Consider the following 15522-nt stretch of genomic DNA (forward strand, 5'->3'; position numbering starts at 1 on the left):
ATATATATATATATATATATATACATATACGTATATATATGTGTGTGTATATATATGTATATATATATATATATATATATGTATTAGGTATGTCAACTTTTTGTGTAACTTAGTATAGTTGTTTTTTCTAGTTGGACAAAGGAGATTATTTAAAAACAAGTTATTTAAGCATAAAGGCTTGTTTATTCATTTACATAGGGAAACTAACTTTGTGCTTAGTATATTCTTAATTTTATTTTTGTTAACTAAAATAGTATGGATAGTATCTTTAAGGTTTCTTTTTCTTTTCTTTTTTTCTTTTTTTGATTGGCATTATGGGCTATTGAACCCAAGGGCTTTGCACATGCTAGGCAAGCACTCTCCAACTGAGGTACACCCCCAACCCCTCAGAATGTATTTTCTACTACTTCAGTGACTTATACCTAGAGGTGAATGACAGATTTTGAGGGAGATTAAACCTGTCTTATTAAAACAAGAATCTCAAGGGTGAAACCTAGGCATTTATGGTTTTTAGAAGTGATTGATACATCACTATTTAAGAACAATATATTAACTCAGTGTGAGCTTTTGAAAAGGTTTTGCTTACTTTGAGTCTTTTTTTGCTTATAAATTTTGGGGTGTTATTTTGTACTCCTTTTTCCTGCCCGCATGTTGAAGTATGGAGGAAGGTGGGTTTTGGAATAGAAGAAGGCACCAGGTGATAGTGGTACATTTCTGATAATATTTATTTATTTGTTTATTGTGGTACTGGAGATTTAAACCAGGGGTGCTCTACCACTGCTACAACCCAGGGCTTATTTTTATTTTGAGACAGGGTCTCCCTGAGTTCCTAAGGCTGGCCTCAATTCTGCGACCCTCCTGCCTTAGCTCACCTAAGTTGTTGGGATTATAGATGTGTACCACTGTACCCAACCAGTAGTTTGTTTACTTCTAAATATTTCATTTCTGTTTTATGTGTTTTGAAAGTGATTATAAAGGATATCAGTAGAGAGTCAAAATTCTTAACTTTCATTTAAAAAGGGAAAATGAAGATATAATTGAGTTTATTGTTATTTTAAGTCAATATCTTTCTCTTCCTATATGTAGCTTTCAAAGATTACATTATAGTTTGTTTCAGCAATTCATTTTCAATGATATTAATTAATTCAATTGATAACCAATTTTATACTTGTTAATTTTAATAAATGTTTAGTTTTAGATTTATTATAACCTTAATTTCTTATTTTTAAAAAATGACATGATTTTTTTTTCCACTTCATGTGGTTGAGATTACATCTTTGAGATATAAGTTCATACAGAATAGCCATGACCACATGTATTCTATGTGGTCAGCCTGCCTAGGGGAAGAGATGAAGCCTCCACCATCAAGGGAATTTAAGTTAACTACAAAAAGAATTCTGTACTGACAGATATTTTTAAGGGCTGAAGTTTAACACTTTTGAGAGGTTATGAATATATGGTTAGTTTATAGTGGATGTTAAATGATCAATGATTAAATAAATGCTAACTTGATAAAGAGAATTGGTGACAGTAGGTGTAAGAAAATATAATGTGCTATGAATGGCTTTACTCCTTTGACAGACCAATGATTCTAGAAATACTAGGCCAACATTTGGTGGTTCAAACTGCTGAGATGCATAGTACATATTATTAAACCCTCACATCCATCACCATCTCTTCTACCTAATTGATTTCTCATCCTTTGCTTACAGAGAATATACTTAGGCATTTAATATGTTAAAGACTACTTTCAAAATCTTTAAAGATCTTAAAAATTTTAAAGACATTAAAATTTCTTGAAACGTATGTATTTTTTTCCTATTCAACTCTAAAGACCAGTGCTAAAGGATCATGACAAATCAAAAATCTTACATTTCATACTTCTTTTTTTTTTTCCTGTTAAAATTTTGTTCAAAATTATATGGCCTTAAAGGAGAAATTGCTTTAGAGAGGAAAATTGTATACAGAGGAACAGTTTGGAAGGTTTAAGGGCTGCCTTTATTTTATTTTTACCAACAACTAGTAAATTTTTGTTAAGTTTGTACCTATTGGCAGAAGAGTAACTGAAGAAAACGAAGCAATCCTAATCCTTGTAAAGGTTCTTGCAAGATGTAAAAAGGTACACTCAGCATAGTGTTTCTTCCTAAAAGGATGACTTGCCCACCTTTCTTCTTAACCCTCACATTGCCATTCTCTCTTTTTTCTTTTACTCCGAGAACATTGCTTTAATAGTAGAAGCATTGTCTTTTAAGTCAAGTAAGAACTCAGTTGTCATATCTGTAAAGTGTTAATGCAAACTAATTCACAATGTTGATAGGATTAAATAAAAGTGTATAAAGTCCCAACACATAGGCTATAAAATCACTAGCTGCCATTTTTTAACTTTTATTTTTCCAGTTTCCTTTCCCTCCAATTGTCTTTTCAGCTAATGAATTCTCAATGGTTCACCCATTGCTCACTAATGATATTGATGCCTTGTGGTTTGAGAATACATCTTGGAAAGTATACAATATCTTGTTATACATTTTAATAGATTGAGATTTTGTTTTCTTGCTTTAATTTTTCTTAATTTGTGGCAATTAAAAATTCCCTATTTTCCCAGTTTTCTACTCTAGATTATATATACCCATCTGAAAGAGAATACAAGTCAGTTTTATGTGGGAACCAGGATAGTACATAATGTTCAAGTCTGACCCCTCCTGGGTTCAGTTTCAGCTTTCACACTTACTGTGATTTTGAACAAGACATTAAACTTCCATGTATCTGTTATTGATAGATAGGGTTGTTATGAGGAATCAAATGAGATAATATAGAGAGAGCTCTCAATTTAATGTCCTATAATATTGTGAATGCCATATAAATATTTGGTGGCATTAGTATCTACTCATATGCATGCATAGTGTCATACAAATCTGAAAATTTATATGAAATTAGTTTGTATTATGAAGGGATATTTGAAAATGTAAGGTAGAAATTTTATGGATTACAAGGTAGCATGTGATTTTTATTTTGTTTTTTATTCTTCAGGTGTTACATGAAACCTTCCCTAAACATACATTTCTAATGAATGGCCTAATTCAAGGAGTAAAGGTAAGATCAATCATATATCTATATATAGATATCTATATGCAAGCACATACATGCATATTTATGTACATATAATCTGTCAGTTCTTTGTTAATTGTGTGAACAAACTGCAATTTTTATAACTAGAATATAATTTGGAGCATTATTTAATGCTTTTAGACTAACTGGATTTTAAATATGATTTGACTCAAATATAGCCTCCTGTGCATTATAAATTATACTGTATTTCCTATGTTTTGTTAGCATTTATGTTCCAAAGGTCTCAGTGCTTTTATAAACTAAATATAATAATATAGTTTGGAGAGGAAAAAAACTATGCCAGAAACCTCACAAATACAAAATTATATTGGTATGATAAAGTATTGGTTATTATGGAGATTCTTTACTCTAGATTCAGTTTGACCAACAGATTTTATAAATAGATTCTTAGCCTACCAATATAAAACCAGGTAATTAGCATGTGATATTCTTTCCAGAATTGGTAATGTAAGTTATTCTGATTGAGAATTCATTAGAGCAATTATATTTAATAGTCAGAGCCCTGCAGATGATTCTAGCATATCTGAGGAAATTTTTAAATTATATATAGATAAGAAATAAGTTAATTTTTATCTAAAGTTTAGCAATTTGTTCATTTAGAAACAAGATTGTTTAAAATCCATTTGTGGTAATAAAATCTATTTTGGGCTCATGGATATACAGGATAATTTTTTTTTAATTTAAGGAAACAAAGTTGTTCAAAATTCTTCTATAGTAGTAAAATTATTTTTGCTCATGGATAGGTAGCATAAATTTTCTTTAAAATTTTTTTTAGGGTTTGTTGTCATTCCTCAGTGCCCCACTTATTGGTGCTCTTTCTGATGTTTGGGGCCGAAAATCCTTCTTGCTGCTAACAGTATTTTTCACATGTGCCCCAATTCCTTTAATGAAGATCAGCCCATGGTAAGTGCATATTCAGATTATTGCAACTAAATATCATTTTCTGTTATTGCTTTCTTAATGTTTTTTTCTTGCCAACTTATCTATGTAGATTTTCATTGTTTTTCTTCTAATATCATTATTCTTTGACACATATAAGAAGGGTTGTGGCTCAGTGGTAGATCGCTTGCCTAGCATGCGTGAGACACTGGGTTCGATCCCAGGAATCACATAGAAATAAGCAAGATACAGGTATTGTGTCCATCTACAACTACAAAAATATTTTTTAAAAAAGAAAAAGCCCCCTCAAAATATAGTACCTAGGTAATAGTTCATAAATAAAGGTTTTAGAAATCAATACTACTATTGGAAAGAGATACTAGTATCTATTTTGGAAATAGATACTACACTATTGGCAAACTTGCTTTTGGATGTCGCAATCCAAACTTCAAAACAGTATTTTAGGGACTGGATAGAGTTGTTAACACTTTATTTTCTTAAGTAGAATATTAAAAACATATTACAAAATTTCTTATTATTGGTACTCATTAGGAATAAGTTATACTATATATCAATAAAGTCCAAAATGGTAGTTGTTTAATATGAAGGAAGGTTATTTCTCTCAATGTAAAAAAAGACTCTGGAGAGATGCTGTTGTAATTCCAGTGAACCATCCTTTTTCTGTCTTGCTGCTCTGCCATCCTCAGGTATTACCTCACTGTACAAAATAACTACTCATGAACCAGCTATCAGATCATACTTCAGGCAGCACAAGGGAAGGTATGGCTAAGAAAAGCACATCACTGTCTTTTAAGGAAACTTTATTTAGAGTATTTCCATCCAACCTCTGCTTACATTTCTGTGGTCAGGTATTAGGTATATGATGCTGTTATAAGATGCTGGACTCATAGCAACCCCATTAAAATTAGGATTTTTTTCATTAAAAGGAAATGAGGGAAAACTCACAAAAAAGAAAATGAATGTCCCAAAGTAATAGAGTAGTTGTAGATTTATTCTCTGATGTTCTTACTACACTGAATTTTAATATTGGTTATTTAATTATAGTTAATTAATGAATGGGGTATATTTTCATTGTGTGTCTAGAAGGTCCTAGGGGATAGACAGAGCAGGATTTTTTCTCATATGTTAGATAGAACTCTAAAATCCAAGCCCTTGATAAATGCTCATCATGCAAATTAAATCTTACTGAGGCAAACTAGGGAATAATCATTTTGTTTGGAAAGCAGTGTGTTAGAAAAATTTTAGTAGTTATAATGTCCTGGTGGAATGATGTCTTGAAAGTTTATTATGGTTACACAGGATTTTAAAAAACTACCTCTTTACAATAGAAATTTCCTATTTCTGGCTAGATATTTTGGAATCATCCATAGTAAAATATAGTTTGCATTTCAAGATACTGTTTGTTTCCATTATTAGGAGTTCTAGGCAAGTGTTCTACCACTGAACGGCATCCCTATTGCTTTTTTTTTTTTTTTTTTTTTTTTTTTTTGAGAATGGGTCTCATTAAATTGCTCAGACTGACTTGAACTGACTTGGATTTCCTATCCTTCTGCCTGAGCCTCCTTTTAGATGGGATTACGTGCATGGGCCCCCATGTCCGCTTCTTTGATTCATGCTTTAATAGTTAACTGTTCTGAAACCTGAACACTGCTGTTCAAGTTTCCTCTGTGAAGACTGACTTTGTTATTCTTAACATTTGAAAAGCCATAGATAACTTTTGAAAGACATCTAGTTTCTCTAAATGGCTCAAAGTAAATGTGGAGTAGGTTTTTGTTTTAATGAATTTTGGGTTTTTTTTGTAGTACTATGGTGAAAAACAGTAATGAATGAAATATAGTAATAATAGTGAATGAACTTTAGTTTGTTGCTATAGAAGCAACAAACAAAGGCATAATTCAACAATTGGGTTAAAGATTTACCTGAATATGTTCTCATTTTTAAGTGCTGAATTCCTGCTTAGTAACAATGTTACTATTAAGGAGCCATTTCTAGCCCTTTGTTTTCATAATATCTGCGGCTTAGGATTTAAAGACCTGTTAATTCCTGAACTGCTCTAGAAAGCTGTTGACTAAAATTAGCTAATAGAAATGAAGGAAAGTTCAAGTGATGGTAATTGTTCCAACTATTTCTTGTCAATTATCTTTCATCCTTAGGTGGTACTTTGCTGTTATCTCTGTTTCTGGAGTTTTTGCAGTGACTTTCTCTGTGGTATTTGCATACGTGGCAGATATAACCCAGGAACATGAAAGAAGTATGGCTTATGGATTGGTATGTGTTTTTATCTTATACTTTGCATCTGCTAAAAAATACCTTGTTAAACTATCCCTTATTATAAGGAATGTAAAGCTTTTCATTAAAATATTTTATTTTTTGCAAAAATACATTTCAGAAAAGTTACCCATTAGACTACATTTTAATTTGTTTTCAGTACAAAACCATGTAAGTTTTCATATTTAACATTCAGGAAATATTTATAGGTCTCATATCAGAATTGCAATTACGATGTTTCTGCCTTGTGGAATCTTTTTTATAATTTTTATTGGTGCATTGTAATTATATATAATGGATTTGTTGTTCTATATTTGTACATACACACACTGTGATAATATAATTTGGTCAATATCTTTCCCCAGTATTTCTCCTTTCCCCGCCCCTTCTCCCGCCTGCTGGTCCCTTTCTACTACTATAATGGTTTTCCTTTGATTTTCATGAGGATCCCCCACACACAAATATTTCCTTTAGCTTTCACATATGAGTGAAAACTTATTTCAGTTAACATAATGCTCTCAACTTCCATTCATTTTTCTGTATGAGATAATTTATTCTTCTTTATGCCTGAATAAAAATTTTTTGTGGAGTTCTTTTTAACAGAATCCTAAAAATAAGGAAATATTTAACATGTCATGGGTTAAAAAAATTACTCATGGGCTGGGGGTGTGGTTGCGTGGTAGAATGCTTTCATGGAATGCATAAGGCCCTGGGTTCATTCCCCAGCATCACAAAAAGATAAAAATAAACTAAAGGGAACAAGTTAAATTAAAAAAAAAAAAATTACTTATCCTTTTTGCACAATGGCAGTGCAGTCTGTTTCCATCAAATCTAGGAATAGAATGGCTCCCATATGCATAATAATGCAGGTCATTATTTAGGTATGCAGAAGTAGGATAGTAATGAGTTTCAACAAATATGTGACAAACATTTTGATAAATAAGGACCAAATATTGTATCATACTGAATCTTAGTTTTGTAAGAGTTTGTGATCTCTTATTTAAAGGTTCCAAAAATAATGAATAATGGAATTAAGATATTGGGGTGGGGGGGGAATACCTGTAGGGAGAAGCTTATAAAAAGAACTAATGTTTTCAGTTGTAGGCTTAGAACATCAAATGATATGAAATTGATTGGTAGAATTTACCCCCACCTTTTCAATTTAATTTAATTTTTTGCAATGGGGTCTTGCTATATTTCCCAGGCTGGCCTCTGGAACTCCTGGGCTCAAACAGTGCTCCCACCTCGGTCTCCTGAGTAACTGCAATTATAGGTGTGTGCCATTACACTTGGCTGGATTTTTTAAACCAACTATATTGAGATATAGTTTATATATCAAGAATTCATTCATTTTATGTGTATTGTTCAGTGAATTTTAATAAATTTATAGTTTTGGGGAGTTAGGGTTTTTTAAATTTGTTATATATGACAACAAAATGCATTACAATTCATATTAAACATATAGAGCACAATTTTTCATATCTCTGGTTGTACATAGAGTCACATCCTTCATGTCTTCATACATGTACAAAGAGTAATGATGACTATCGCATTCCAACCCCTATGCCCCTTCCCTTCCCTCCCCTTTTCCCCTTTACCCTATCTAGAGTTCATTTAATTCCCCCCACCCTACCCTTTCCACTCCCCTTCCCCAGCATATTATGGATTAGCATCTTTAAATCAGAGAAATCATTCGACAGACTGCTTTCTGACTTTGTGGGGTTTTTTGGGGATTGCCTAATTTCTCCAGCTCCAGCCACTTACCTGCAAATGCCATGATTTTATTCTCTTTTATTGCTGAGTAATATTCCATTGTGTATAAATGCCACATTTTTTTTATCCATTCATCTACTGAAGGCATCTAGGTTGGTTCCACAGTTTAGCTATTGTGAATTGTGCTGCTATAAACATTGATGTGGCTGTGTCCCTGTAGTAGGCTGTTTTTAAGTCCTTTGGATATAGACCGAGGAGTGGGATAGCTGGGTCAAATGGTGGTTCCATTCCCAGTTTTTCAAGGATTCTCCATAGTGCTTTCCAGATTGGTTGCACCACTTTGGAGTCCTACCAGCAGTTATGAGTGTGCCTTTTAATTAACACTTTTCAACCCAGAGGCTTTATGTATTAAAAGCATATTCTAGCAAACAGCCACTTAAATCTAGAAATAATGTGGATATAGACAGAGGAGGAAGTGATCTTTGTACCCTGTTTCTGTCTGACCAGAAAGAGAGTGCCTCAAGGTAGAGATAGTTGAGAAGAGGAGAAATGACAAGAAAGCCTGTGATTGGACCTGTGCTTACTACTTTGTACATGTGGTCTCTGAGTGCCCTCAGAAAGCTGACTGTCGCTCACAATGCAAGCTATTGTCTTTTCCCCCACACAAGTACAGAACTCTGCTTAGACTCAGCAATGCTCTTTAAGACCACAACAAGGCACACATAACAAAATACCACCACAGTCTGGTTTTTAGAACATTCTGACAGCCAAAAGAATATCCTCAGTCCTATTTATTGTCCTTCCTCTGACCATAGGCAATTAACAGACTGCTTTCTGTCTTTGTGGTTTACCTGTTCTTTTTGTACTGGGGATTTGAATCCAGGCCCTCAAGCATGCTGGGCAAGTGCTCCTCCACTGATCTACATCCCTAGCCCTTTTTAATTTTATTTTGAGACAGCATCTCACTTAAGTTTCTCAGGCTAGCCTCAAATTTGTGATCCTCCTGCCTTAGCCTTCTGAGTAACTAGGATTATAGGCATGTGCCATAATTCCTGGCTTAGATATTTAAAATTATTAGAATTTTATGTATTTGTTCAATTAATTGACCTTCAAAAATTGAAATGCTTGTCTTGAGTAGTTATTAATAAACAGTTACAAAAAAACACTTTTGTGAAGTTTAAATCCTTGGTCCAAAAGTCACAAATGGTATAGAAACAGAATAAAGTTTAAATGTTAATTCTACTTATCCTGAATAGCATGGTTTTTATTAGGTGTTATTATCTACTTTCACATTTACTGCTGATTTGAAGGCCTTTGGTCCAGTAGGGTGTTAACAGGTTTTCTCTACATATGCTCTTCGTACTTTAATATTTTATCTTTATCAGACATGTCTATACTTCCTCAGAGCTTTAGAGTTCTCAGAGCCTGCTGTAATTTTATTCTTCCTAATTCTGTCACCCCCAAAAAATGACCAGCTTCAGTTTTTTACCAAGGCTTAATGTTTTGTTTTGAGACAACATCTTGCTATGTTGCCCAGGCTAACCTTGAATTCTTTTTCTGGTTTTTTTTTTTTTTTTTTTTTTTAATGTGTTTTACCTTTGACCTTGCCAGTAGGATTTCTTTGTACAAAGGGCTTAAAGACTAAAAGAAAGTTTGAAGCCACTTTCCTGAGAGCCTGTTATGTTTTTTGTGGGGAGGGTACTGGGGATTGAACTCCGGGCACTCAACCACTGAGCCACATCCCTAACCTTATTTTGTATTCTGTTTAGAGACAGAATCTCACTGAGTTGCTCAACTCCTCGCTTTTGCTGAGGCTGGCTTTAAACTCATAATCCTCCTGCCTCAGCCTCCGGAGCTGGAGCCACTGGGATTTCAGGCATGCACCACCACGCCTGGCCTATTGTGTATTTTTTATAGAAGAACTATAATCCTTTTATCTTCCTGCAAAATAGAGAACAAGTGGTGCAGATAGGAGGAGAAGGGGAAAGTGTAAAAGCAGCTCTGACATAAAGCAGAATTAAGGGGATGATATGTGGTAAAGTAAAGGAGTCAGGTAATCCTGACTAATCTCTTCTCTGTCCTCATGGTTTCAGGTTTCAGCAACATTTGCTGCAAGTTTAGTCACCAGCCCTGCAATTGGAGCTTACCTTGGACGAGTGTATGGAGACAGCTTAGTGGTGGTTCTAGCTACAGCAATAGCTTTGCTAGATATTTGTTTTATCCTTGTTGCTGTACCAGAGTCATTGCCTGAGAAGATGCGGCCAGCATCATGGGGAGCACCCATTTCCTGGGAACAGGCCGACCCCTTTGCAGTAAGTTTATATTTCTTCCTTCTCTTTGGCAAAAAAGTGGATGCACAATTCAATACATTAACATATATGGCTGTGGATGTTTTTTTGCGGAAAACATCTTAAAGGGTGTGTGTTTGTTTTTTGAAATATTTTTTAGAATAGTAAATTTTATCATCCTTTCTTCAAGTCTTTTCAGTGTGTGTTCAGTGCCAAAAGGAATCTCTTCATATTCTTAAAAATCATCTGTTGTTTTTGATGTGAAATCTTACTTTAGTCTTTCTTTTTCTTGTTTTAGTCCTTAAAAAAAGTGGGCCAAGATTCCATAGTGCTGCTAATCTGCATTACGGTGTTTCTCTCCTACCTACCAGAAGCAGGCCAATATTCCAGCTTTTTTTTATACCTCAGACAGGTATTTAAGTGAACTTTTAAAGTGAACTTTTCTTTCATTGTGTAATGCCATAAGAAAAATGTTAAATCTTGAAAGTGCTAAAATCAGCTGAGAAATTTAAAATGAATACCAATTTTATAAATCAGTTAACTAGACTTAACCTTGTTTTGTGTGTCTGATGTTCCTTATGCATTTCTAAAGAAAGCACTTTGTATAGTGAGATTTGGGGCTTAGGCAACAAGATTGTGTTCCCTTGTCAAGATAGGTAGTCTGAGTTTGCTGTTTTTAGAAGTATGGGATGCTTTAACCATTCACTTCCTCCAGTTTCTTTTTGATGTAGAGCATATGAAAGGAGAGCAGCTAGCCACAATGAGAGCACAGACAAGTTTTTCCTCCTTAAATACCAGTCTTGCTAGACAGAAATCAAACCTTTATCAACACCTGTACAAAGCATAAAACACTGTAATATTCATTTATAAAATATTCTAAATGCTTAATAGTCTACAATTTATTATATCCAAATTAAGGGACCTTTACCATGTATAAATAAGTATTTTTAGTATGTTAAGACTTTTTGGATTTCCTCTGAAGAATTCTTTGCTTATAAATGAATTAAATTTTGAATTAAATATGAGTTATATGTGAATTAAATTGTTTTGTTTATAATTTTTTTGGCCCATTTAATGTTAATGTATAAGTAACTGTGTTAGTGTAGTATTTTTATGCTTTTTTTATTCATCAATTTTACTTGTTCTGGAAACCTTCTAGATAATGAAATTTTCACCAGAAAGTGTCGCAGCATTTATAGCAGTCCTTGGCATTCTTTCCATTATTGCACAGGTGAGTTTCTTTTTTGTTAGAGTGATATCATAGAGGGTTACCCTGGCTGGCTATCCAGATGAGGCCTTAGAGTGATGGCATCTTGATGGAGTCACCAAAGTTAGGAGTGCAAGGTTTTGTAGGTTTAGGAATTCGGTTGTTAGTGTAGCTAGTTTTGATCACATTTTTGAAACTGAGATATGTTAATATGTGATTTAGAAACTAGGTTTTTAAAATATGTATTAGGGAATATAACTGTTGCCCTATTAGTCAAGAAATTTTATATCTGTTAGTCCTTGTTCTATTATTGATTGCCTCATTCAACAAATGTTTATAAATACCTACCATGTATCAGGCTGTAAGGAATGTAGCAATAAAGTTATGCTGTTATAGAATTTACATTATAGTAGGGTAAGACAGAAAATAAGTATGTCCATGGAAGCACATTAAGTATAATGAGAATAACAGAGAATAGGGGGAAGGAACATACAAAGTAAGACTGGGGGAAAGATGTTATTTTATAACCGGCGATCTAGGAGAAGGTTGGGAAGTCCTTGCCAATGCAAGCAGACATTGGACCAGAATCAGAAGGATGAGGAATGAGCTGGAGGAAAACTAAGCAGTGGGAACAGAAATAAAAACTTGAGGGGAGACTGTTTTTACATGTATAAGTAAGAGAGCAAGGGGGCCAGTGTGGCTTTAGTGGCATGAACACAGGAAAGAGCACTAGGAAATAAAGTCTAAGAGCTAATGAGGAATCAGCTCCTGTGGAGCCTTGTAGGCTGTGATAAGACTGAAAACCTTTGAATGTTTTGAGCAGAGGAGTGACATGAAAGTACATATCTCGGAAGCCCGGTTGATAAATGATGTTTTTTTGATGAACAAGATATTAATCAACACGGGAATTTGGATTTTCTTAGAAGATATTTTATTCCTGGCCTCCAAACTATCTCTGCTCTACAATAAAATACTGTTCCTCTCTGGTGACCATAATTCCCTCACATAGTTTTTCTTCATTCTGTGAAAAATATCCACCCCTTTCATGCTATTGGCTTTGCTTTTTCCAGACTCTATATTATCACTTACCCTAATGTAATGCTTTTTCCCTTCATAGATTCAATCTACTAGCTTGCAACTTCTTTGTTTTATTCTATTTTTAAGAAAATGGCAGATAGGATCCTTAATTGGTCTCTTGGAAGGTTCACCTTGTTAGGATTGCTCTCACAGATCTCATCATTGATGAATTTTTGGTGGGTTCAGTGATATAAATTTAAATCCTACAATATATGTATGTCCCTAATGCCTCCACACACAAACATGACATTGAAGAATAATATTAATACTATATCTTACTTTTTTGTTTTATCCAAAAACCTCTTGATCAGGAAAAAGATTGCATTTAAATATTCATGTTGGTTTTGAAAAAGTGCTCTTCAACTTTGGAGGAAAACATATTGTAGCTTATATATAAAAACAGCTTTAAACATTCACACTTAAATTTTTGAAACAGAGTTTTTGAAGCATAGAAGGTAGAGTTTGTTGAATTATAAAAAATTAACCTTGTAATCCTGGGATAAATCCACCCTGTTCATGATTATCTTTTTCATATATTGCTGAATTAGATTTGCTAATATTTTGTTTAAGATTTAGATCAAGACTGGTATGGTGGTGCATGCCTGTAATTGGGAGGTTGAGGTGAAAAGATCACAGTTTCAAGGCCAGCATGGACAACGAAGTAGATGATATCTCAAAAAATAAAAAGGGCTGGAGATGTAGTTCAGTCCCCTGGATTCAATCCCACATTGCAGAAAAAGGAAAAAAAAAAAAAAAGGAACAGGCTAATATTTACTATAATGATAATTAAGAGATTGACAGCTGTAAGGTCTTAAGTTATACTTAACTGATCATGGTGGCGGCTATGGCACCTAATAAATTAAGGCAGTAGCACTGTAGGCTCAACGATGAATTGAACCAGATATTTTACAGGAAATTTGTCCTCTGTTCAGCAGATGACACCTGGCATCCGGGATACAAGATAAAAATAGCCTCTGGGAGCTCAGAATCTGGGGGCAGACATGTAAATAAATAAAGGAGAAGAGTGTGGTTGGTTTTGTATTATGTAGATTACTGCAACAGCAGTCCTGAAGACAGTGAGGTTAGAAAAGAACCAGCCAACATACAGGCAACCACAGGAATAAGGTCTTTAAATGCCCATTTAGCTTTTCTTGCTTACATGAACACACAGTTTAGGGGATGAAAAATCACATTAAAAGCAGAATCACATTAGCAGTCTTCAGAAACAGGTAAATAAGAATATATGCACTACACTCTGCATATGACTACAATAATAACATTTTTATGTCATGTGGTTTATTGTATTACATACAACCCCAAAGGTAGAAGCATGGTCTTATATTCCCATTTACACAAAGTTATAGTATTGACTTGTTCACTACTGAACTCTCAAATTAGTGTTTTTTTCCCTCCTTTCCACCAGCATGGAGCTGCTTATAGATCCTCCTCTAAGCTTCTTGTTTGTTTAGTTTATTTCTTACCTGTGTGCCTTTGTTTCTCCTATACTTTTCTGCCTTCCTTTCTTTGTGTTCCCACACTAATTTGGGCATATCTCTATCACTGCACAGACATTACATAGTATAGCTTTTACTTGTGTATTTCTGATCATTTTTGCCTTAGTAATTTGTAAGCTCTAATAGAGGTCTGTGTAGATTATGAGGTTAGTGTTGTGTATTTCTGTCACCCAAGTATCCTGCACTGCCTTCAACCCAGCAGGGGCTAAATTGAAGGTCATTGGTTTTTTGCAGTGTTTCAAAAACTTTAAAAATTACTAGTAAGAATTTTTCAAATGCTAGATGTTATAGGTGAAATTATATGTACCTCCTTCCCCAAATTTATTCCATCTGCTAACTGGACAGATCCACCTTCCCACAGGAGTCAAGTAATTGCTATCACCATTGGGGCCTTTTCTCTCTGGTTTGCTTTAGGCCCTATCACTTCTGTGGCACTAGGCATGTGAGTTCCTAACTCACATGCACTAAATAAATGTTTATATAAGGGCACAGTATAGGTGGTTCTACATATTTCTTTTTCTTTGTTCATTCCTATCTAGTTCTCTATTTGTGGTGACTCCTGAATTTATATCTGCAGACCAATTGTCAGTCTCCTATTTGACAAATCTGCTGAGCATCTCAACTTTAACACAGCCAAAGGTGAAATCTGGATTTCTTCCCAGCACCAGTGTTCCTCAAGCTCCTTCAGTGACACCATCACCTCTTGGTTTTTTTTGTGTGTGTGTGTGCCAGAAACCTTGGCATCATCATTGATTTCTTCTTTTCTCTTTATCCCATATCCAGTCTATCAGATACTTCCTTTCAGCTCCTAAATAGGTCCTGGATAGAAGCATTTCTTATATTCTTCATTACTAGGATCTTGTCTGACCCTTGGCAGTGACCTCTTTTTGGTGTCTCTGCTTCCATTCTTGCCTCTTTACTGCTCATTCTCCACTTGGCAGAGTACTTTCTAAAATGAAAATTTATTTTTATCTCTTATGTTAAAGTAAGTCTGAAACTTACTTTCTATTACAACCGGAAACTCATTTTTCGTCTTCACAGTTGAGTATATTTCAATTTAGGGCCTTTGCGTTTGCTGTCACCCCCCTTGGAGTGCCCTTTCCCCTCAGAACTTCCCATAATGATCTTCTTACTCAGCTCTAACCTTAAACATCACCCCCAAAGACCTTCCCTGTCCATCCTAATTCAAGCAGCATGCCCATCACACTGTTTTTGTTTTCTCATAGCAATGACAACCTAGAATTTTCTTATTTGTAAAATAAGTATGCTCATCTCCCATCTTTCCACCAGTAGACAGAAATCTGCATGCTGACTGATAGTAGTGGTGGATACAGGATATCCATTCACTAAGTAGCCTAGAGGAAGATTTGACATAGTAGGAAATTAGCAAATACTTCTTATTTTCTGACCAAAACTGATTTCAGAGTTA

At 34.3% G+C, this 15522-nt stretch overlaps 1 protein-coding gene across 2 annotated transcripts in view; it reads left to right on the top strand.

The window, feature by feature from the left end:
* The window catches only part of Mfsd14a (major facilitator superfamily domain containing 14A), a 29212-nt gene that overhangs the window by 4172 nt on the left and 9518 nt on the right, over positions 1–15522 (top strand). For both annotated transcript variants that reach the window (XM_048814614.1, XM_015502594.2), the window contains exons 2-7: positions 3028–3090; positions 3902–4029; positions 6180–6294; positions 10101–10319; positions 10594–10707; positions 11455–11526. In XM_048814614.1, coding sequence (XP_048670571.1) covers positions 3064–3090; positions 3902–4029; positions 6180–6294; positions 10101–10319; positions 10594–10707; positions 11455–11526 — 675 coding nt within the window. In that variant the 5' untranslated portion in view covers positions 3028–3063. The remainder of the gene's footprint in view (positions 1–3027; positions 3091–3901; positions 4030–6179; positions 6295–10100; positions 10320–10593; positions 10708–11454; positions 11527–15522) is intronic.

The sequence above is a fragment of the Marmota marmota genome, unplaced genomic scaffold, assembly GCF_001458135.2.
Source record: "Marmota marmota marmota unplaced genomic scaffold, marMar, whole genome shotgun sequence".
Classification (NCBI taxonomy): Eukaryota; Metazoa; Chordata; class Mammalia; order Rodentia; family Sciuridae; genus Marmota; species Marmota marmota.